Genomic DNA, 22809 nt, shown 5'->3' with positions numbered 1-22809 from the left:
ACAATATCTCCATGCACAGGTCATGTAGTTCCTCTACATTATAAAGAGGCGGTAAGTGTACTCGGGAGTTGGAACCTGGCTACTTTCACAATGAGATTGACAGTGTTGAAGTTTTGCGAATTTGCAGTCATGACAACTGGATTTCATCATCATGATAAAGAAAAATCCACCAAAAAGCCCAAATGCATGTTGAAACAGGTATGCAGTGCTTTCATCAACATGATCTAATAGGAAGTGTGGTTAATCTCACAAGGCAACTAAAATGTATTATTCCTGGGCCCAGACATGGCACCCACGCTGACTGAGTCAGTAGCGAGCCAGTGGGTGTGTTGGACCTTCCATTGAGCTACGGACCCCCTTGAAGATGTCTCCCGCAGTCGGAGACGAAACGTTGGGAATCGACACAGAATTCATCAACCGACCACGGCATAACAGCCCGGATAATTATAATGGACACTTCTTATATACAGCAGTCACCTGTGTTTTTTTCCAGTCCAATTTGCAATAAATGCAAGCTAAGTAGGGGCCAGTGCCATAGACTACTCAGTAAAACCAAACTGGGATTCCATCCAGACCTAGTAACTTATTTCTTTTCAATTCTTTCAGTTATTTCTTTATGCCAGGAATGCTTATTACTATGTCGTCCATACAGGACTGCATGTAATATTCAAATGATGGTATTTTTTTATGATTCTCCTGCATGTACGATTTATTAACCATGAAATTTAAAACTTTGGCCTTCATTTTGCTGTCTTTTACTGCCTCACCAGACTGGTCAATGAGTGACTGGATAGAAGCTTTAAACCCACATAGCGATTTTGCATTGGACCACAATTTTCTCAGGTTCTCAGCCAGCCCTTTTGCTACGCTATGACGGTAGTAGCAGTTGTGTGCTTTGCACACAGATCTTTTCACAGATGCATGAATCTGTACTAACTTTTGCTTGTTCTAATTTGTGTGGTCTGCTTTGAACGGAGAGTGCAACAGCTTTTGCTTCCTCACTATTTCCCAAATAACCACAGTGGGTCTCTTCCATCCTTAATCCACTTAATATCTTACTGGAACCAAATGACATGAATTCATTGTCTAAATGAAATGCTAACAACTGTTTCTCTGCTCTTTCTGAGAGAAACATTCACCTAGCCTTCTTAACTGATTTATTAACTTTTGTAACCATAGTCATTATGATGACATGATCACTAATAATAATAATAATAATAATAGCCATAAAGGATGACAACAGATGCATTGGGCCCCTCCTCTGATATATTACCTTTAGAATTGTACGGACAATTGTCCAGTTCCACGAGAAACCATCCTTGTTTGAGAGAACAGCAGATTCTCTAAGTATGTCATCAAAATCCTTCAGTGTGGGCTGTAAGCAAAAAACAAAATTCTAATATAGGAGATTGTATAGAGGAATGTTACATGCTAGTGTGGAATTTAGTTCATGAAACATAACAATGCATTATATTAAAAAAATGGACTGTAGGCTGTGTCTTGTCCATCAAAAGCATTCAAGCTAAAAACAAAATCTGTGAATCACAAATACAACATACATCCTAAAATAAAGCACACAAAATCTTTCAAGAGCTAAAAAGACATTGAAAATGTGTCTTCAGTAGATTAAAACAGACAATGACAATAACACATATCTTATGGATGCCATTTATGTAGCAGATGCAGCTTTGGTACGCCTATTAGATCAGTAATATATTGAGGCTTGCAGACCCTCCATACATGGTTCCTCAAAAATTGTACCTAAATATTAGTGACAAGCATTCTATGTGGCTAGCTGGATTTGTCCTATGAACCACAGAGATGGCCAACTGGCAAAAACTTGCTAATAATGAAGGCGGTTCATTTTTAAGTCAACAGTGAAAGAATTCCACCTGACATAAAAAGTCTTGGGGAGTTAATTGTGACATTAACAGCTATCAATATAAATAAATTCTTACCAATCAGACCAACTGAATGGAGCGTTTATGGTTCCAATCATGAAACTACATCTGCAAGTATTTACAACAATTGCACCCAAAAGATGGACAGTATGAAAGGGTACCGATGGTTATGTGTGTTAGTTATCAAGAAACAGAAAACATATTTTCAATGCACTAGAGCGTATGTTGAACTGAACATAACATTTTTTGGCAGTACATGCACTCCACAGATTATTTATAATTTTAACTTAACAGTAACACCAGAAGCACCTAATGTACGGTCTGTTAGAGAAATGTCCTAAGTCCCTTATTGTTATTGAAACTATACAGTTACAGAGACCATTTGCAAGTCTCAAACATCTATTATGTATATACACAGACTGAAGCGACAATGACCCGGGTCTCCCGCTCACTAGACAGATGACGCTAACCGCTACGTCACTCTGGCACAGTGGCTTTGCACAACTGTACCTACTACCCTAGCATGCCTCCCTTCTCAATCCAAATTCCATTCACCATCATACAGTTTCATTTCATTAAAGCACCAATCCTGGGTTTCAGGCAGGATACCCTGTTTCATTCCACGCTGAGGTGCTATTCCAATACTGTTGGAGAACCTTCACAATGCTGTTCGAGTTTACAGGAAATACCAAGTGGGCTGAGACATGAATGGTAATTTGGATTGGGTCGGAAGACATGCTGGGGTAGTCCTTGCATTGTGCAAAGCCAGTTTGTGAGGGTGGTGTAATGGTTAGCACATCAGCTTAGTAAGTAGGAGAGCTGGGTTCGAATCCTAGCATTGGTACAAACCTTGATTCGCCACTGTGTATATACATCACTGTAAATGAATTATCTAACTACAAAGCTACAAAAATCAGCACCATGATATCTGTTGTATGCTAATGTTTATAAAACATAAATGGTCTGACTGTTATGTGTAATGTTAAAGACCACATCCAAGAACACGGATTGTAAACATTCTGCTGGCCACTTAGCAGGAGTATGGCAAGCAGACATGGCACTTGCATGCAGCACACACTGTCTGCTCACCATTCTTCCACCAAGCAGTTGGCAGAATGTTTACGACCAGCATTCTTGGATATGGTCTCTATCACTAGGTATGGCAACCAGAGCATTTATGTCTTGAGCACAACTCAACAACTAGAAACTAGTCACAACACAATGAACATATAACAACACAGCTGAGGTAGTTTTTCATTAATCATTAAAATCACAGAATAACATCTGGTTGTAACAAATTACATATGCTTTCAGGGGTTCTGTGCAATTCAAAAACGCCCAGACAAACCAAAGGCAAAATTTATAAAGCAGCAGCAAGACTACTGTTATTGTATGACAGTGAAGTCTGGGCACCAAGACCGACTTACAAACGGAAGCTCCATACAACAGAAATGTGCATTTTACAATGGGTGTGAGGAGTAACACTGAATTCATAAGAGGTGGTTTTCAAGTAGTACCCATAAAAAGAAAACTCTCAGAAGCCATACTGAGGTAGTAAAGTCACGTAACATTAAGACTTGAATATCATGTCAAGAAAAAGTGCCTCTCCATGGCTACAAAGAGGAGAGGGAGATGAAGACCTCAAACCACTAGGTTGACGACTATCCGAAGTGATATGAAGAAGCTAAGTCTTAGTGGAGATTATGCCCACAAACCGGACAGATGGTGCCACATAATTGGGAAAGCTGACCCTGATTGACAAGAAAAGACTAGAACAAAGAAAGAAATAAACCCCCAGTACAACCTAAACTTTAGAAAAACAGTAACACATTACCATCCCTCCACTTCTCTACCTATCATCACTGAAAAGGATCAATATGCAATAATTGTAGAACATAGACTAGTTTACTTCTGTATTGGACAATAAGTTCAAAGACATGTAGAGATGACACTTCAAATCATCAAACTAGTCACTGTGCAGTGCACAACTGGAAGGGGCACAGGGCAGGGGAGAGAATAACCTATTCAGCTTCTAACATGTCTAATCCGTCAACAATAACTTGAGAAAAGTATTCAAAGGCTGTATTGGCCAAGAAGGTATTTGTGTGTAGGCCATATCTAATACATACACGTACGACACACACTGCTGCCACATTGTGGCCCCCAGAAATAGTTCACAATTTTTCTTGGCAAAGGCAATGTGTGTGGTATATAGTTTGATCACATCCTTAGCCCAACAATTATCAGATACCGAGATCAGATACATTAAATTTTCTCCAAGAAATATTACCAAACTTCATCATGTGGCCCCTGGTGTCAACAAGTAATGTTTCATTAGTACTAAATACACCATGTCAACCTGCACTTGTCAGACTCCATCACCACCACCACCACCACCACCACCACCATTGTTGTTATTGTTGTCTACAGTAAGAAGACTTGTTTGATGCAACTCTCCACACCAGTCTATCCTGGGCAAGCTTCTATATCTTTGCACAACTACTGCAAACTACAGTCATTTCCCTCTCCAATTTATAACCCCCCCACACACGCACACACAAAGATTGTCTCTTCCCTCAGTTATCTAATTGGCAATTATGTGATACCTCAGAAAGTATCCTATCAACCAATTTCTTCTTTTAGCCAAGTAGTGCCATAGATTTTTTTTTCACCAATTTGATCCCCTACCTTTTTATTAGTTATCCAATCTACTAACTAAATATTCAGAACTCTTCTGCACGACAACATTTAAAAAGTCTCTATTCTCTTCCTGTCCGAAGTGTATATCATCCATTTTTCACTTCTATACAACACTACATGTCAGACAAATACCTTCAGAAAGAGAGACTTCCCACCACTTAAACTTATAATCAAAATCAATAAGTTTCCTTTTTTTCTAAATATTGTCAATGTGCATTTTATTTTCTCTCTATTTTGGTCATCATTATTTATTTGCTGCCCAAATAGCTACTACTTTTAGTGTATCATATAATCATATTCCCTCAGCATTGCCTGATTTAATATGATTACATTCCACTGTCCTCGTTTTATTTTTGTTGACATTCATCTTGTAACCTCTTTTCAAGACACCATCCATTTCATTCAATAGATCTTCCATGTCGTTTACCGTCTCTGACAAATTAACGTAAGTCCATTTCCAGACTTCTCCTTTGTTTCTTTCACTGCTTGCTCAATGTACAGACTGCACAACATTGGGGATAGGTTAAAACCCTGTCTCACTCCCTTCTCAACTACACTGAGGTGACAAAAGTCATGGGATAATGATATACACACATACAGATGGCAGTATTATCGCGTACACAAGGTATAAAAGGGTGGTGCACTGTCGGAGCTGTCACTTGTACTCAGGTGATTCATGTGAAAAGGTTTTCAACACTATTATGACAACACGACGGGAATTAACAGACTTTAATGTGGAATAGTAGTTGGAGCTAGATGAATGGGAAATTCCATTTCGGGAATCGTTAGGGAATCCAATATTCTAAGACCCACAGTGTCGAAAGTGTGCCAAGAATACCAAATTTCGGACATTACTCTCACCACAGACAAAGCATTGGCCGGCGGCCTTCACTGACGACAGAGCATCAGCATTTGTCTAGAGTTGTCAGTGCAAACAGACATGCAACACTATGTCAAAATATTAACAATATAAGGAAAAGCTAGATTGCAACTCATTGTAAGGATGTAGACAGGCACAATAAAAAGACACTCACACATAGCTTTCAGCAAAAGCCTTCTTCAGCAAAGGAAACATACAAACTTTCATTCAATCAAGCAAGCATGCTAACAATAGACCTATCTTCATGCAGACCAAACTAACTACTGTTGTACTGTCTTTGAGCAGCTCCTAGTTTCATCATTTGGGTCAGCATACACAGAAACACAGATTCTGCACAGTATCTTTTGCTACAGATGCAGTGCAATGCATCTTTGGAAGACTATTCCATTTTACAAATGTTTCAAATGGTTCTAAGCACTATGGGACTTAACATCTGAGGTCATCAGTCCCCTATACTTAGAAATACTTAAACCTAACTAACCTAAGGACATCATACACATCCATGCCTTAGGCAGGATTTGAACCTGCGACTGTAGCAGCAGCGCAGTTCTGGACTGAAGCAACTAGAACCGCTCAGCCACAGCGGCCAGCGATGATTCCATTTTACAGCCCATGGTTTTACTCTGATGTTTTGTGGTAGGATGTTCAAAATTGACAGTGACTGCAGGATACTTTTTCACAACTTGAACTTGTTGTTAGCTGACAAACTTGAAACTGATATGGTCTATATGTTTCAACACTCTTACCTTTAGCATCTAGACAGATAGACAATACACTCCCATGGCTATAAATAATAATGTTGTGTGGCTAGGGCCTCCCGTCGGGTAGACAGTTCGCCTGGTGCAGGTCTTTCGAATTGACGCCACTTCGGCGACCTGCGCGTCGATGGGGATGAAATGATGATGATTACGACAACACAACACCCAGTCCATTAGCGGAGAAAATCTCCGACCCAGCTGGGAATCGAACCCGGGTCCGTAGGACTGACATTCTGTCACACTGACCACTCAGCTACCGGGGGCGGACACTCCCATGGGTAATCAAGTCAGAGATAGTTGCCATATTGGTGATGGCAAACCTGTTGCCTTGATTAATATGGTAGACTAAAGTGGTAGATGAATGTGATCCCAACAGAGACTGAACCGACTGAGTGAGTGACAGTCGCGGGAAGGCCAGGTAAAACAAGCTGTATGTGCATCTTATTTTAAGATAAATTAGGGTCACAAGGCACCAAACACTCCCGCTATGTAATTAGCAGCCACTTCAATTTTAATGAGTCACCATGTAAAGGATGTTCAGAGTATTCTGATTCAGATACAATTACAATGGCAAATAACACCCAGACTGCAGAAATCACCACAGGCTAGTAAAATAGACAGAAAAGCTGAAAAGTAGCATATAACTTGGCAGTTAAATAGTGTAAGTTAACAACAACAAAACTGAGGAGCCATTACACTTAGCGCCTCCTCATTTCAGGATACAGACGGCAGTACCTCACACAAGCACCTCTGCTAAGTGCATGTGTAGTGCCACACAGATTACCATGGATTAATAAAAAGGACCACAAAACATCAAGTGATGGATAAATGTTGTATGAAGTGATGAATATGGCACATATTGGTTCCTGCCCCTTGCAGAATAAGAGAAGCCCAAAAAGTATATGAAGCTTTCCCATATGAAAAAAGTCAGACTAGAGGAAGAAACATTTTATGGGGCACATGTATCTATGATGACAGCATATAATTTGCTATCAAATGTACAGTTCATCTTTAGAAGTCATTTAACAACTCTTTTCTCCGTGAGGTACTGGATGGATTTAACAAAAGGTTTCGAACACTAGGCATATTTTTTTTATTTAACTAAGGTGTTTGATTGTGTTGATCACAAAATATTGCTCCAGAAGTTGGACCGTTATGGGATACAGGGAGTAGCTCACAAGTGGTTCTCCTCTTACTTTAGCAACAGACAGCAAAAGGTCATTATTCACAGTGTTGAGAATGGCTGTGATGTGGGATCTGAGTGGGGTACGGTCAAATGACAGGTGCCCCAGGGATTACCGTTGGGACCACTCCTGTTCCTTATTTATATAAATGATATGCCCTCTAGTATTACGGGTAATTCTAAGATATTTCTGTTTGCTGATGAAACTAGCTTTGGTAGTAAAGGATGTTGTGTGCAACATTGGCTCAGTTTGAAATAGTGCAGTTCATGACATAAGTTCATGGCTTGTAGAAAATAAACTAACGCTAAATCACAGTAGGACTCAGTTTTTACAGTTTCTAACACACAATTCAACGAAACCCGACATTTTAATTTCACAGAATGGGCATATGATTACTGAAAATGAACAGTTCAAATTTCTAGGTGTTCAGACAGATAGTAAACTGTCGTGGAAAGCCCACGTTCAGGGTACTGTTCAAAGACTTAATGCTGCCATTTTTACTATTCGAGCAATATCTGAAGTAAGTGATCATTCAACATGAAAATTAGTCTATTTATTTTCATTTGCTTATGTCATATGGTATTCTAAAAGGATATTTTTGGCTCAGAAATGGGCAGTTCAGGCAATAAGTGGTGTAAGTTTGCAAACCTTTCGTCAACCCCTGTTCATTAGTCTGGGTATTTTGACACTGGCCTCTCAAAAAAAAAAAATTCTTTACTGTCATTTCTTGTTAACAATATCAGCATATTCCCAAGAATCAGCAGCTTTCACTCAGTTAATACTCAACAGAAATCTAATCTGCTTTTGGATCACACTCCCTCAACTCTTGTGCAGAGAAGTGTGCAGTATACTGCTGCATCCATTTTCAATAAGCTACCACAAGAATTCAAAATCTTTGCAACAATCCACACACTTTCAAATCAAAACTGAAGAGTTTCCTCAAGCGTCCCTACTCCTATTCCATTGAGGAATTCCTTGAAAAATTAAGATGATTCTTATTTGTATTGTTGATTGTGTTTACTTAAACTTATGGCTTGCTTTTTTTGGGTTCATAAACATTTTATTTTATCTGTTATTACTTTTATTTTGTAATTTCATGTTCTAACACATTCCATGACCTTGGAGATTTGCTCCTACAGAACTAGACATGGAAATAAACAAATTCAGGGTTTAACTGCCATCATCTTTCATGGGTGAACAAAACAGGGACCAGTTAGCGTACTTTGTATGCCCACACAGTGATGTACAACCCTGTATCTCCCACTATGCATTGGGAAGTAAATCAAACTTCTTCAGATACAAAGTTACTTGTATCTCCACTGTGGCCACCTCACATCAGTCCTTTGGAGCACTTATGGAATGTTGTCAAGAGGGTGTGCCTCTTTGACATTGTTCTGACCAACATTCACAAGTTGTGGACAGCTGTTGAGCAGCTGTGAATCAGCTTTGCCCCCTAATAGGTCATCATTGTCCCCCTATTCATCCAGTGTCTTGCAGAGTCTTCACCATGACAAGTCTCCACCATCAACAGGGTGAAACAGGAGGTTTATGTGTAACCCCAGTTCTGAAAAGTGTACGACCACCTTGTAATCATACCAGCTATTTATTTGAGGTTGCATTCTCTATGAGTTGCCCTAGCTCCCAAATAATAGTGTTTTGGAGCCAATATTATTGCATGCATTAAGACAATGTCAACACATGATAGTCATACACAGAGTAAACTCAAACTATTGATATTTATAAGTAGTGATGTCAAGAGCTCATCCTCAAGATGTCCAGTTAACTCCAACAGCAGGTGCTCCAAGAAAGGCATTGTGCTCCACAAAGAAGTACACTTAAAACTAAGAGTGTATCCTCCAACAAGAGTCAAGCAACAAATTACTTCCTCCTTTATATAACTTACGAAATAAACATGGCAATTCAGTCAGAGAAATTCCAGTTGCTACAGAGGTTCACTGGTAATTACTCTTCTTGCACATCATTCTCAAATGGAATAGGAGGATGTGTAGGGTTGCGACAGGGGAAACGATAGTAAAAGACAACATATTGTCCATGACATACCACATGGTGGCTTGTGCAGTATTAATGTAGGTGTAACAGCTTTTCAGCTTGGTACCATTCAAACATCTCTCTATCCTTCAGCTTCAAATTTCTTTGTTTATTTCAGAGATGGAAGTGATATTTTTTGAGGATTTTACTTCATATGGTTCTTAAAATAATAAAAGTTTGTTACCTTTTTCAGCTTCCTCCAATACATATTCTTGTGTTGTGGAAACATGCACACATGCATTTATGAAGCTGACACACTTCAGATTTTTGCCTAGTCAGTGATCAATTTTACACACACACACACACACACACACACACACACACACACACACACAAAGAGAGAGAGAAAGAGAAAGAGAGAGAGAGAGAGAGAGAGAGAGAGAGAGAGAGAGAAATTTATCTGAAAAAGTACCTGCAGAGAACGTGAATGAGATTTCCTTCCTGGCTGCAGTAGCTGATCCAAGAAGAGGGAGGCAGGAGCAGGTCGCCTGCTCAATAATGAGTGCAAACGATGAAGTGCTGCAACAGCAGCCAAGGCCCGCTGCTGACACACTTTATCTTCAGTATTAGCAGCATGAGACAGGAGATTGGGCAAGGCTGGAGTCAAGTCACAGCATTCTGGAGGCAGCAACAGATGTACTTTGTGCAACAGTACACCTGAAAATATAGGGAAAAAAGGCTAAATAAATCATTTCTACACTATACCCATCTAAAAAACCACCACCTCACTTTAATTACAATAATTGTTAAACATGTGCACAAAACTATCAAACTGTAACAATAACAGCTAAATTATAGAAGACAGACAAGTGTGTAGCATAAATTACTTACAGAGTCTTTGAATCTTTGTTGTTACATAATATGGGTCTTTGCAGCAGTGAAAACAGAGATTAAATCTAACCACAATTTGCTAATGAAACACACTGAACCAGTTTTGTACATGAGAGTAACTTTGTTTTCATGGTTTTTGTTGGTTCATCCTGATTTAGTTTTGACACATACATACACACACACACTTTTCATATATGTGGGAAGTATTTACTATCAATACAGAGCCATAAGTATTATAATACAATGTGCTAAACTTTAAAAATATCTGTATTTTCTAGGTCACAACAAGTGTTCCACATTTATCAATATATCTTCAGTAGGACTGGAGTCCTCCAAAGCAGGCCTTCTTACCATCCACTGGAAGAGCTCTAGTATAAACTTCTGGATGAAATCATATTATGTAGCAGTTTATGTGAATATATCTCTGTTGCACCACTATTATTAAATAACTATATGAAGTAGAACTTTAAAAAGTTTAGTGTGAATAAAACCCAGAAAAAGCAAATAAGGTTTTAAAAGATAAAGAACCTTAGCCATTGAGATGTGGAAAAAATTTATTGATGAGATATTTAAATGAAAATAATGCAATTTGACAACATTTCCCCATAACTTTGAATTCAGCTCTTTTACATAAATGGGCAGATTTGACAGCAATTCTTCAAATAGTATTGACTTCATGAACAGGAATTAATATTAATGAAAAACATCAGTTTGATGTGCAAAAGTCCACGTCTGCATAAGCTCCAAGATCTATATGGAAAAATCTCAAAGGATATTCAACAGCAGCTTAATTTATGAACTATTTTTTTTCATGAAAAAATACTTAATAAACTGACTGCTGGTTAACAAGAGATCTTATAACAGGGTGTATATGGGGACAAGGAAAAAAAAAATTCCCAGATTATTCCCAGATATCCCGTTTAAAAATATGCGTTTTCCCGGGCGAAAATACACTTTTTCTGTGCTAAGTGACAGTAGGTTTTCCATAGATTTTTCCCTCGGGACTGTAAAACTTATCAATGCTTTGAATGGTTAACGTTTTATACCCTCGCGTAGAACTTCCCGGAAAAAAAATAAAGATGGGAGAGAGAAGTTTTGGAAAGACCTTTGATTTGCAGGAACATTTACACTGCATATTTTTGTATTACAAAAGTATAAATTCGAATTCCACCAAACACAGAGCGTTAGTTTTCGGAGTGTTGAAACCGAGTTTGCGATTTCCTTTTGTAGGCCACTCATATCTCTCGCAACGTGACCTCACCAGCCGATGACAGCAGATATTCAGAGCATAGGGCACGTATTATAGTCAGTCAATAGCAAGATCACTGGTTACGTAGCGTGAACACACAAAGAGGAAAAGTTAACGGTTTACATTAATATACATAGTATAGCTACAAGAAAAGCTAAGCTTTCATATATAATATTGGTCTCTAAGATTAACAAGCTACAACAAAAGCTAAGCTTTCACATGCAATACTGATCTTTTTTTGCATGTGTTATACTTTAAGATATATCACACAAATGTGCCAGTACATTTAAAATTATGACATAAATGTCTGGGCTCGAAATTCTTGGAAGTGGCTGGTCCTCAAAGTGTTCAGTTTTAAACGCTCTGTGATTCAAGAAATTCATCCCACTTTCTCACACGTAACATAATTCATCTTGCGCAAAAAGAAATTTACTTTGAAAGTAACGCTTTTCGAACCGCCGTCCGCAATACTATCCAGAGACTGTTAGAAATAGGTTTGATTTACCAGTTGCCCGAGAGCGCCAGAAAACAGGCATTATTGCATGTACACAGCTGCAGTGGTGTAGGAAACCCGCATGTTCATATGTATAAAGCACTAAGAGCGCTTACATAAACCATACTAAAATGCATAATTCAGCTTGAAGTGCACATTGGTTTTTTCCAGATTCACAATGATATTAAGGTTTTCAGTGTGGTTTTTGGGATGTAAATTTTCTTGAAGTACCAGTACTCTACGATCTCATTTTTGGTTCTTTATTATGGCATAATGCCATACATGGCAGAAGATGATAACGTGCACTTGAAATTCAGCGAACAGTTAGAACTAGCCAATACTGTGGAAAGAAACACTTCGTTTCAAATAAAATTATTGCCTCAGCGGAAAGATTTAAGCCAAATTTTTTTAGCAGACTTACAAAAATAACTTCATTGTTCTGCATGGTGATTAATACTCGACTGCTAATAACTTGGAAATAAAATAAAATCAGAAAACTGAAACTAATAATCCATTTTTGCCCTCCGTAGTTATGTGAATGTAATTTAATTCACTTGATAGCTCCCGGCCACAGATATACTTTTTGTTTTCATTTTACATGGGAGCTGTAAACAAAACAAGATCACTTAACGCAAACAAGGGTCACGTAGAGACTAACGCCCTCCCCACTACAACTCAGACAATTCTGTGTATGCGCGAATCTGGCAGCTAGGGCACATGATAAAAAATTTTCTCGTTGGCATCTGGCTGCTTGCTGCTACTAATGAACCTAATGTGAACAGTTGTGACGTCATGCAGCAAGCAGTTTATTGTTACAAAGAATTACATAGTCTTCACCCTACGGCCTTTGACATATTTTTGCTACTTGCAGATGCTTGTGTGTGCTTGGTGTTTTGTTGTTGAAAATGGTGCATTTCCTTTGCCACTAAAGTTTTATTTTATTATTTTTTTCCTCCTCTCGTTTCTATTTTATTCTGCTGTATCATTCTCCAGTAGCAGGAGAATCAATTCTTACCAGTCAAAATTACAAAAATTTAACTGAAAGCTAAAACAATGAAAAATTCCCGGAATTCTGAAAAATTCCCGGGGTTTTCCAGGATTTCCCAGTTGTCCTGGATCGTATACACCCTGCACAAGTATTGCTAATGTAAAAGCTTCCTACAGAAAATTTGTGTAGCCCTTACACTACACAAGGTGTTTCAAAAAGTTTGGATCTTTTATATGCATTCACATACAACCTTTCACAAATATTCAATGTGCCCTCCATTGGATGTACAACACGCATCCAGAAGGCTGTAAAACACAACTAATACATTTGACAGCATGTGGGTTACTGCATTCACTGCTGATGTTACACTTTGTACCAGCTCGCTCAATGTTGTTAGAAGGGAAGAAACACAGACAGAGCCTTTCTCACCCCCCCCCCCCTCCTAAAAAAATTCATATACCATGAGATCAGGTGACCTCTGAAGCCAATGGAATGGTACAATGCAATACCTGTACACCACTTACAGCTCATCTATCACTGAGGCAGCTCATTGTTAATATATACTCTTATATGCAGATGGCAGTATAGTGGTGATCCAACTTGTTGAAAATCAAATTTACACATGTTCTTGCAAATTGTGGACAATGTCAGATCTCAAATATATTCAGATACATTATTCTTCTAACTGTATTTCTGCAAAAAAGAACAGGTCATGAATTTTTTCTCAGGAAACAGCATAAGACACATGAAGCTTCGAAAGTCTCTCTCATGCACAACTATGGTGTGTGGCTGATGAGTTCTCAGCATTATGATGTGGCCATTCACTTTTCCACTTAAATGGATGTAGCCTCATCACTGAACATTAAGTGTGAAAGGAAACTTTTCTTCCACCTTCATCCTCAGAATGAATTCACAAAACTACACATTATTGTCTGTCTTCATTTTCATGGGCTTGTAGCAAATGAATCCTGTATGGTTTGAATCATTATCACCACATGGAACACCCCGGAGACACACATGAGGAATGGCTAACTCTGGGCTGGCGCGATGTGTAGACTTTTATTGATGACATGGAAAACTGTTGAGTGTTCTCTCTGACAAAACAAGATCACTTAACGCAAACAAGGGTCACGTAGAGACTAACACCCTCCCCACTACAACTCAGACAATTCTGTGCATGCGCGAATCTGGCAGCTAGGGCGCATGATAAAAAATTTTCTCGTTGGCATCTGGCTGCTTGCTGCTACTAATGAACCTAATGTGAACAGTTGTGACATCATGCAGCAAGCAGTTTATTGTTACAAAGAATTACATAGTCTTCACCCTACGGCCTTTGACATATTTTTGCTACTTGCAGGTGCTTGTGTGTGCTCGGTGTTTTGTTGTTGAAAATGGTGCATTTCCTTTGCCACTAAAGTTTTATTTTATTATTTTTTTCCTCCTCTCGTTTCTATTTTATTCTGCTGTATCATTCTCCAGTAGCAGGAGAATCAATTCTTTAATGAGCACATGGTGGGCAACTTGTGGCTATCTCCTTTTATAAACAATCAGTGCCTTGAATTGGCTGGTGTCATTGTCAAATGCTTTGAGCTGTAGTAGGTAGTAGTGTTGTACTCTCAATGAAATCGTGTTGCACGTATGTGACTGAATTGTTCCTGTTCAAGATGTGAACATCAAGAAAGTGCAAAGAAGGGCAGTTTGTTTTGTATTACTGCAAAATAGGGAAGAGTGTCACAAATACGATACACGAATTGGGGTGGCAACCATTAAACTAAAGGCGTCTTTCAATGTGGCGAGATCTTTTCATGAAATTTCTATCTCCAACTTTCTCCTCCAAATAAAACATTACATTGTTCATGACCACCTATAAAGGGAGAAATGATCATCATAATAAAAGAAGAGAAATCAGAGTTTGCACAGAGATATTCAAGTGTTCATTTTTCCCAAGTGCTGTTCAAGAGTGGAATGGTAGAGAAATAGTGTGAAAGTGGTTTGACGAAAACAATGCCATGTTCTTAAGTGTGAATTGCAAAGTGCACATGTGGACATAGACGCAGAACACAAAAGGCCTTTTGTTGCTGCATTATTGCCATCTCAACTCCGCACGCATTACGTAATGAATGAGTAAGAGAGCTAGCTATACCAGGGAGACCTTTGCTGGCAAATACCTGAACAAGCAACTTACAACTAGTGCCAAGGTAAACTTTTAATGTATATGTACAAGTTAAAATTTAGTTCACATTTCTATTTTCATTTGCATAGAAGAGAGGGTCTTGTGAAATTGGATGAATCTTATTGCAATACATTGTAGCAATACAAAACATTTATTTATTTATTTATTTATTTGTCTTTTATAAATTCCATCATGAAAGAGAATGTGGAGAAGGGATGAGATGGAGTCAAGGTACAAATTAAAAGATACAAGCAGCTGTAGGAAACTAATTCTGTACACTAATCTAACAACAAGCTGTAATTAAACAGCTATACGTTATTTGTGCATATTTAAGCTAATTTTACATGGTAAAAACAACTGATGCTCCCTCCGTTTTATTAAGTAACTGCTGTTATGTCACTGCTGATTTAATATTCATATGACCAAATTCAGAGTTGCAAAAATTAACAGAGTTTCAATATATGAAGCCTACTTACAATGCCATGTTTGTTTCTCATGCAGCTAATAGGAACTTTCAGTCCTTCAACCTACAGGGATTTCCAGCTCCTTTCTATTGATCAATGAGCAATATTAACTTTTAACTTCTGTCATCCAGTCCATCACATGCCACAGATAAATAATTAAGACCTCAACAAATGGGATAATGGATTAACGCCCTGTTGTCACCAAGGTGCCATGTTCTTTATAAAATAAAACCATCAGTACAGCCAGCCTGCTCAATGTCTGGTCACTGTGAAGAACAGTAATTACAACATAGATTTTTGTTATTTCTCTATTACACAGGAAAACTTTATTCGAGCTTAGAGTACAAAGCACGCACCCCCCCGCCCCTCCCTCCCTCCCTCCCTCCTCTCTCTCTCTCTCTCTCTCTCTCTCTCTCTCTCTCTCTCTAGCCGACCTATGCCTCTATATGCACAACACCGGTGTTGCATTTCGGCAAGTGGACTAGGTAGGGTTGTATGTTGTTTTGAGTGAGGGGGCAGACTATCTAGGGGTGGAAGTTGTGTTGAGTGAGGTGGGTAGAGGGAGAGAGAGGTGGAAGACACTGTTTTGTCTGCTAACAATGTGGGAGGGAGGGGTGGCAGGTGCACAAGCTAGGCATGAGATGTATGATTGTTGGACCTGGTTGGAAGTGGCGGGCACTGAAAGTGATGTGGGGACATGAATTAGGAGGGGGTGGCAGGATGGAGGAAGGAGATACTGTTGGGTGGAGATGTGGGGACAGGGGGTTAATGGAGTTGAGGTCAGAAGGGTTATGGGAGTGAAGGATGTGTTGCAAGGATAACTACCATCTGTAAGGCTCAGTAAAGTTGGTGGTTGAGGGAAGGACCCAAATGGCCCAGGGTTGTGAAGCAGCCACTGAAATTGTGCATTTTATGCTCAGTTGCAGGTCGTGGCACCAGGTGGTCAACTTTGTTACTGGCAAGAGTTTGGCAGTAGCCATTCATCTTGATGGACAGCTGGTTGGCAGTCATACCAATATAAAAAGCTGTGCAGTGTTTGCAGCAGAGTTGGCATATAACATGGCTGCTATCACAGGTGGCTCGGCCTCTGATCAGGTAGAATAAGCTTGTTACAGGACTGAAATAGGAATTTCTGGGTAGGTGGGCTGGACAGGTCTTGCACCTTGGTCTTCCACAGGGATCATATTCCTCTGGCAATGGGATGTGAGTGGGAGTGGCATAGGGATGGATAGAATGTTGTGTAAACTGGGTGGGCGATGGAACACCACTTCAGGAGGGGTGGGATGTCCCTCATTTCAGGGCACGATGAGAAATGATTGAAACCCTTGCTTATATGATTCAGTTGTTCCAGGCCAAAGTGATATTGGGTGACAAAGGGGGCACTACTTTGTAGACGATTCTTGGGAAGGGGGGATTAGGGGTATGTGAGGATACGGCACGAGAAATCTGTTTATCTTTGTGCACTAGAATTTGGGGGATAGGGGGCAGGTAGAGCCTGTCTGTGAAAGCCTTCGGCATACTGAGCAACAAGGGAGTCCTCATCACTGCAGATACGACATCCAAGTGGCCAGGCTGTATGGGAGGGGCTTTTTGGTGTAGAAGGGATGACAACTGCCAAAATGCAGGTACTGTTGGCGGTTAGTGCGTCTAATGTGGATAGCTGTGTGATTGGTGCCATCACAGAGGTGAAAGTGAACGTCCAGGAAATCAAGTAAATTTTCTTTCTTTTTTGTGTGCGTTGTTAACGACTCAGCACTTCTACCCTTGGTAAGTCGTCTCCTTTATTCCTAAAGTATTTACATTCTACCAGAACTTACATGCAAAATCACACAGAAACACTTACATTTTTGTTCTGAGAAACTGAATCTCAGGCAACTGTAATTTGTATTTTTAACAGGGTTTATGGGAAACTTAGTTATTTGCTTGTTTAGAATCTTACAATTGTTAAAGTACTGTACAATTACATTCATTGTCACTAATTGTTAAGATTTCTTTTAGTTTGATTAGGGCAGACATCACAACATCTCCAGCTCGATCTGCTTTATTTCTTACGGCTGACAGTGCACTGTTTCATGGATCATAATGATAGATTACAACAGCATTCTGAATGACATATTCATTTCCAAAGCCATGAAACAAAACATTGACACAATGCCATAATGGTTCAAATTTGTAAAATAGGTCCTTAATGGAAGATGAGAACATCATGGGCAAGAACAAGGATTGAACTTTGTCAATTTTCAGGTAACTGTTCAGCTCAGAATCGGAATCACACACACAGCAGATTTCTATTGTACCTAATGGATTCTGGGAGATTCAACAAAATTCAAAGTTATTTTCCACAAGGGGACACAGATTTTTAACTCTCGTCCTAGGGGTTTCAATAATATAAAGAAGAAACTGTGAAACAGGACAGACTATTTACTGTGCATGACATCACAGAGGTGATTCTTAAAAGTTTGATACCAGATAGATTCCTTGTTAAGCCATGTCCACACCAGCCACACACAAACGAACGGAGCAGAGTGTTCGTAGCTGCACAGCATGGTTCCAGTGTGCATGCATGCATGCTCATCAGTAAAAACAGAAAAGGAAACTCCGAAAATTTCAAGTGTTGCTTTCACAGTTGTTTATCAGAAGGTGAAGGGGAAAAACGTAGAACATGGCGTCAGTGGGGGGCACCACTGCTGAAAAGTCGAAAGATATACAGTGGAAATAGCTTACTTACAGGACATACCAACTGGAATGAGCAGCTTACTACACACCAAATACAGACTAAGAGTAAACCAAGAAGATGGAAGTAATGAGGAGTAGCAGAATGAGATTAATGAGAAAATTACCATCAAAATTGGGAACCACAAAGTAGACAAAGAGGCGGAATACTAGTACCTTGGAGGCAAAATAACACACACTGAACGAAGCAAGAAGGACATAAATAACAAACTAGCACAGGCAAAGAAGGCATTTCTATCCAAAAGGTTCCTACTAGTAGCAAACATCAACTTTCATTTGAGGAAGATGTGGATGCACATCTGGAGCACAGCTTTGTATGGAAATAAATCACAGCTGTGGACAAACTGAAAAAGAAGAGAATAGAAGTCTCTGAGATGTTTCGCTACAGAAGGATATTGAAAATTAAGTGATCTCATTAGGTAACACATCTTCATATGAAATAAGGAGGTTGTCTGCAGAATTGGCAAAAGAGGAAACATGTGGAAAACACTGACAAGAAGAAAGGACAGGATGATAGGACTCATGTTAAGATATCAGAAATAACTTATATGGTACTAGAGGAAGCTGTACAGCGTGAAAACTGTAAGGGAAGACAGACATTTGGAAGACATCCAACAAATAACTAAGGATGTTGGGTGCAAGTACTAGTCTGAGGTGAAATGGCTGGCACAGGAGAGGAATTCCTGGTGACTGCATCAAACCAATTAGAAGTCAGACGACCCCAAAAAATTGATGAAAAGTTTGAACATTTTTATAACATGTCATTGGAACACTTCTAACACTTGGTCAGTTTGACTCAACCAGTAATAAAGAAGCAAGAGACAGACTACAGAAATGCAATGTTGTTTTAAAAAAGAGAAGAGCAATAACACTGCATTTTTTGATTTTGTTGAAAGTTTGACATCTCTCTTCAAAGTGTCCAAGCAAGGACTCTCAATGACTGTACCTGAAGTGCACAAGGCTCTTAATGATGCACTAAAAATATATGTTATTTATTTCAAATTTTCCTTACCAGTATAACTTAGGAGGTAAAATTGTTACCAAATTTCTGCAAAGAGCCACACTACTGATATGAAAGCACATGATGTTCTCCTCAAAAGGGCGACTGGGCTATCTGACATGGAGAATATAGAGGTGCAGGGGTCAAAGATGATTGGCAGGACAGTGATTCAGAGTTGTGCTCAAGTGTGTGATGAGCATCTTGTTGTTTATTTTATATGTGGCAATCATGATACATCGACAGAAAAGAAACCCTAGCATCAAAAAATAATTAATGTAGAGTAATGAAATTTTGGGAATACTTTTGTGTAGGTAAAATATTTAACACTGCAAAGATCACAGGTTAATGTAACTGTGAGAAAAGCAATTGCAAATGTGAAATGCTAGTACATTAATAACTGGTGTAACTGCCATAATGTTGAATGCAAGCATGCAAACGTACATGAATTGTGTCAGACAGGTGTCAGATGTCAGTTTGCGGGATGGAGTCCCATGCCCGTTGCACCGGGTTAGTCAATACTGAGACAGTTAATGCTGGTTGTGGATGACGTTGCAGCTGTTGTCTGATGCTTTCCCATACATACTTGACTGGAGACAGATCTGAGGATCAAGCAGGCCAAGCCAACATGGTGCACTTTGTAGAGCAAGTTAGGTTACAAAGTGGTATGTGACTGAGTGTTATCCAGTAGGAAAGCACCACCTGGAATGCTATTCAGAAACAGAAGCACAACAAGTCGAATAACCACTGTCACACAAATTTGCAGTCAGAGTGTGTGGGATAACCATGAAAATGCTCCTGAAATCGCACCCCAGACCATAACTCGAGGTGCAGCTCTAGTATATCTATGCTGCAGACATCACCTGGCCACCTCCTAACCAACAGATAGCCATCACTGGTACTGAGGCAAACTGGCTATCAAGAGAAAACACGTCAGACCTCCACTCCACCCTCCAATGAGCTCTCGTCTCACACCACTGAAGTCGCTAAAGGCAGTGGTTTGGGACCAGTGGAATGCACACTACAAGGCATCTGGCTCGAAGCTTTCCTTGAAGTAACGGATTTCTAACAGTTTGTTCTCTCACTGAGGTGCCAACTTCTGCTCAATTCCTACTGCAGACCACAGTACGATGCACCACAGCCACACGTTGAACATGACAATCGTCCCTCTCTGTAGGACCATGTGGCTATCTGGAGCCCGTCTTCTTGCTGCCATACCTTCCTGTGACCACCACATCCAGCAAACATGTACAGTGGCTATGTTCCTGCCAAGTCTTCCTGCAATATCGCAGAAGGAACATCCAGCTCCCCACAGACCTATTACATGACCTCATTCAAACTAAGTGAAGTTTTGATAATGGTGTCATTGTTGCTTTAAAGTCATTTTTGACTAACATCAACTAACTACATCCAATCTCAAAGGTAACTAATGCTCACAAATATTACAATGCGTCCAGAATGAGACTTTCACTCTGCAGCGGAAAACAGGCTGTGGCTAAGTCATGTCTCCGCAATATCCTTTCTTTCAGGAGTGCTAGTTCTCCAAGGTTCGCAGGAGAGCTTCTGTGAAGTTTGGAAGGTAGGAGACGAGGTACTGGCAGAAGTAAAGCTGTGAGTACCGGGTGTGAGTCGTGCTTCAGTAGCTCAGTTGGTAGAGCACTTGCCCGCGAAAGGCAAAGGTCCCGAGTTCGAGTCTGGGTCGGGCACACAGTTTTAATCTGCCAGGAAGTTTCATTACAATGCGTATTTAAAGCAAACCTAATTTGCATCCTCATAGGGGTGCTACCAGCACCACTGTTGTGCGACTGATGATAAATCTGAAGAGACGTCATTTTTCATATACAGAAACATGCCTACCAACTTTTGTTTATCTCTCACAACTCCTTAGTGCTGGGAGAAAACATACATGCAAAGATCAAATGTAAGAATACCATGAGTAACGACAAGCCTAAACTGGTTTCAACCAAAATTCATCTGAGATTGGTGAATTTAAAATTGGATGTCAATTTTATGGATAATGGTCTGGAATCTGTATATAACAGAAGCAAAGAGATATATAAAAAGTAAAGAATGAACTTTTCAAGCATACAGAGAGTCTTAATTTCTGTCTCTCTTATTGCCAGAAAATTTTATTTACTTACCTAGGAGCATAGTAGCACGAACAGATATATAAAGATCTGAAGTAACAATAACTTCAACAATAGCCTCCAGAAGGCCTGTTTCTACAAATATGTACATCAGCAGAGCCATGTGTACTTCAGAAAGGTTTGGCCTGAAATGAACAAAGAGGAAAAAATTAGACCTTTTAATGATTTACATACAAATACAGGTCAAAATATATTCACCTTTTATATCCTATTGGTAGTTTCATTTCTGCACAGATAACGTGTATATTTATTTTTCATCTAATGAGAAACATAACTCTAGATTAAGAACTATGGTAACAAAAGTTCTGACAGAATGTAAATAATTTAGTAGTAAAGGGGGCGAATCATCGAATAGTGGAGATGTTGAGTCGTCGACAGGCACACAAAAAGAAAGAAATGCTTTGCTAGCTTTTCGCTACTGTTAACCCCCCCTCACACACACACACACACACACACACACACACACACACACACACACAAAACTGTGCAGCTACAGTGTTGTGCCAGTTGAACCACCAATACCAGGACTGTAGTTTTGCAGGCAGACTGAGGTGAGTGGGATTTTGTTGGGTGGGGAGGATAGAAGGAGAAAGAATCGGAAGTGAGAGGAGGGGTTGGGGAAGTGTAGTTGATGGCTCAGAGGGAGAGAGCAAATGTGTTGAACAGAGATGTGGGAGGGAGTGGCAGCAAGTGCACAGGATAGGAATGTGACGCATGAGCACTAGAGCCAATGAGCTCATGCAGTGCATGATGACGATGATGTGGGGGCATGGATTGGGATGAAGGGTCAGGACAGGGGAAGGAAAGCTCTTATCTGTGTAGCTCAGAAAAGCTGATGCTGGAGGAAAAGGATCCAGATGGTATGGGTTGTGAATCAGCCATTCAACTCAAACAAGTTGTTCTCAGCAGTGTGTTCTGCCATTGGGTGGTCATCTCTGCTCTTGGCCACAGTGTGGCAGTGGCCATTCATTCTGGTGGACAGCTGGTTGGTGGTCATACCCACATATAAAGCTGCGCAGAAATTTCAGAAGAGCTGGTATATGACATGGCTGATTTCATAGGTGGCCTTGCCTCTCATAGGATAGAATAAGCCTGTGAAAGGACTTGAGTAGGATGTGCTGGCTTGGTGGTTGGATCAGGTATCGATGAGTGGAGTGCTCCATTGCAGCTGGTTCTTGAGTATGGTGGAAGGATTCGAAGGGTGTAAGGATATGGAGAAAGGAAACTGTTTGTGGATTAGGTTTGGGGGTACTGCATGTCTG

At 39.8% G+C, this 22809-nt stretch overlaps 1 protein-coding gene across 1 annotated transcript in view; it reads right to left on the bottom strand.

Moving 5' to 3' along the window:
- The window catches only part of LOC126471001 (rapamycin-insensitive companion of mTOR), a 265260-nt gene that overhangs the window by 160567 nt on the left and 81884 nt on the right, over nucleotides 1-22809 (bottom strand). The window contains exons 9-11 of the mRNA XM_050099053.1: nucleotides 21542-21672; nucleotides 9885-10129; nucleotides 1274-1375 (exon numbers count right to left, since the gene is read on the bottom strand). Coding sequence (XP_049955010.1) covers nucleotides 1274-1375; nucleotides 9885-10129; nucleotides 21542-21672 — 478 coding nt within the window. The remainder of the gene's footprint in view (nucleotides 1-1273; nucleotides 1376-9884; nucleotides 10130-21541; nucleotides 21673-22809) is intronic.

The sequence above is a fragment of the Schistocerca serialis genome, chromosome 3 (genome assembly GCF_023864345.2).
Source record: "Schistocerca serialis cubense isolate TAMUIC-IGC-003099 chromosome 3, iqSchSeri2.2, whole genome shotgun sequence".
Lineage (NCBI taxonomy): Eukaryota > Metazoa > Arthropoda > Insecta > Orthoptera > Acrididae > Schistocerca > Schistocerca serialis.
This window is presented reverse-complemented; position numbering and strand designations above follow the sequence as displayed.